General features: G+C 48.0%; 1 protein-coding gene across 1 annotated transcript; it reads right to left on the reverse strand.

Moving 5' to 3' along the window:
* Positions 1-514: 514 nt before the first annotated feature.
* On the reverse strand, positions 515-1273 carry LOC136531223 (uncharacterized). Its single transcript, XM_066523905.1, has 2 exons — positions 794-1273; positions 515-565 (listed from the first exon to the last, which is right to left on the reverse strand). The coding sequence occupies exons 1-2, from the start codon at positions 1271-1273 to the stop codon at positions 515-517; spliced, it is 531 nt and encodes a 176-aa protein (XP_066380002.1).
* Between the last annotated feature and the right edge of the window lie 1078 nt (positions 1274-2351).

Here is a 2351-nt window from a genome sequence, read left to right on the forward strand (position 1 = left end):
CCCTCTTCTTGGGTGATGCATTTCTACAGTATCCCTTCCTTGGCACATTTCCTCATCAAGTTCCCGTCTACCAGCACGTAATGCTTGCTTCAATGGATTAGGCTTTCAGGTTTGGTCTTGTCGGTGGGTATGTCTGCGCTGGTGAGATACTTGATGAACTATTTCCTCCAGTCAGCGGCCGGTGAAGGTACTGTAAGTACCAACTGCTCAGCAGGGGGGATTTCTTGAACTTCCTTCTCTTCCTTAATGGATGGTGTAAAGAGATCTTGAACGAAGACCCCAGGCGGAATCACGGCACGTGAAGAGCCTATGTTAGATAGGTGGTCAGTGAGCTAATTTTGATCTCGTACCATGTGGTGGTACTCAATACCGTAGAACTTCCCTTCGAGTTTCCTAATTTTGGCACAGTATGCATCCATCTTCTCACTAGAACAAGACCAATCTTTGTTTAGTTGGTTGATGACCAGCGCAGAGTCTCCATATACCATGAGGCGTTTGACGCCGAGCTCGATGGCTATATGGAGCCCATGGAGACATGCTTCATATTCTGCGGCATTGTTGGAGGCTGAAAAGTGAATTCAGAGTATGTATCAAAGCTTATCTTTGGTCAGCAAAATGAATAGAATGCTAGCACCAGCACCGTTGATGTTGAGGGCGCCATCGAAGTACATCACCTAGTGCTCGAGGCAAGTAGTGGGGATGGGCTCTTGAATCTCGGTCCACTCAGCGATGAAGTCAGCGAGCGCCTATGACTTGATGGTAGGCCAGCTTCTGAATTCAATGGAGTAAGTACCAAGCTTGACAACCCACTTGATGATGCTGCTGTTGGCCTCTTTGTTGCGGAGGATGTCCCCAGAGGGAACTCGGTGACCACAGCGATCTTGTAGTACTTGAAGTAATGGCATAGCTTGTGTGACATCATTAGAATAGCATATAACAACTTTTGAACCTGAGGGTAACGAGTTTTGGACTCATTAAGAACCTTGCTAATGAAGTGGACCAGACATTGTACCTTGTAGGCGTGCCTAGCTTCCTCACGTTCGATGATGATAGCTGTGCTAACGATGTGAGAAGTGGCGGCAATGTAGATCAGTAGGGTTTCATCTGGTTGAGGCGCCGTGATGATCAGAGGCTTCGTTAGAAACAACTTGAGCTGCTCGAAAGCTGTATTTGCCTCCTCCGACCAAGAGAAGCACTCAGAAGCCTTGAGGAGTTTGAAAAACGATAGACCCTTTTCACCGAGGCATGATATAAAGCGGCTGAGAGCAGCCATGCACCCTGTGAGCTTTTGTATATCCTTAACACAAGTTGGTCGTTTCATGTTGGTGATGACGGAGACCTTATCGGGATTGGGTTTGATACCGTAGGTTCTGATGATGTAGCCTAGGAGTATGCCAGATGGGACTCCAAAGATGCACTTTGAAGGGTTCAACTTCCATCTATATCTTTTTAGATTGGTGAACGTTTCTTCGAGGTCGGCGATAAGATTGTCGGCGGTCTTGAACTTGACGACCACATCGTCGATGTAAGCTTCGACATTGTGTGCTATCTGTTGATCGAGGCACATCTAGATGACCCTTTGGTAGGTCACCCTGGTGTTCTTGAGTCTGAAGGACATGGTGGTATAGCAATACACACCAAAAGGTGTGATGAACGACGTGTTGATCTGGTCGTCCTCCTTAAGGGATATTTGGTGATAGCCGGAGTAACAGTCGAGGAAGGAGAACAGTCTGCAGTCGGCGGTGGAGTCTACAACCTCATCTATCTGAGGCAGACCGAAGGGGTCTTTAGGGCAGTGTTTGTTGAGATCAGTGTAATCAACGCACATTCACCATTCTTTATTCTTTTTTTGAACAAGAACATGGTTTGCCAACCACTCAGGATGATACACTTCTTTAATAAATCCAGTAGCTAGGAGCTGTTTTATTTCTACCCTAATAGCCTCCTTCTTGTCTAGCGCAAATCATCAGAGTTTCTGTTTGATCAGTTTGGCGGTCGGTGAGACATTCAAGGAGTGCTCGATCTTCTCCCGTGGTACCCCTAGCTTGTCTATAGGTTTCCATGCAAGCACGTCGGTGTTGGCACGTAGGAAGGAGACGAGCGCGCTTTCCTATTTGGGGTCAAGGTGAGCCCCAATCTTGATAGTCTTGGAGGGGTCATCGAGGCCGAGGCTGACCTCCTTGGTTTCCTTAGACTTGGCGGAGGCACGCGGAGGCTCCAGCATTGGATCTCTAGGTCATCGGTGGGCACCATCTTGGTGTCGGTGACCATGCTAGCCATCTAGATGGAGAGGTCAGTGGCTTCGGTGAGGGCAAGACTTTCTGTCTCACAGGCATAGGTGATGGAGAGGT

This window comes from Miscanthus floridulus, unplaced genomic scaffold (assembly GCF_019320115.1).
Source record: "Miscanthus floridulus cultivar M001 unplaced genomic scaffold, ASM1932011v1 fs_307_3, whole genome shotgun sequence".
Classification (NCBI taxonomy): domain Eukaryota; kingdom Viridiplantae; phylum Streptophyta; class Magnoliopsida; order Poales; family Poaceae; genus Miscanthus; species Miscanthus floridulus.

Bases quoted from the DNA above. Each gene is read 5' to 3' on its own strand.
- LOC136531223 (XM_066523905.1), bottom strand. From the start codon at position 1,273: ATGGCTGCTCTCAGCCGCTTTATATCATGCCTCGGTGAAAAGGGTCTA. The intron at 566-793 runs GTACTTACTCCA...TTCACTTTTCAG, and splicing joins CAAGTGGGTTGTCAAGCTTG to CCTCCAACAATGCCGCAGAA.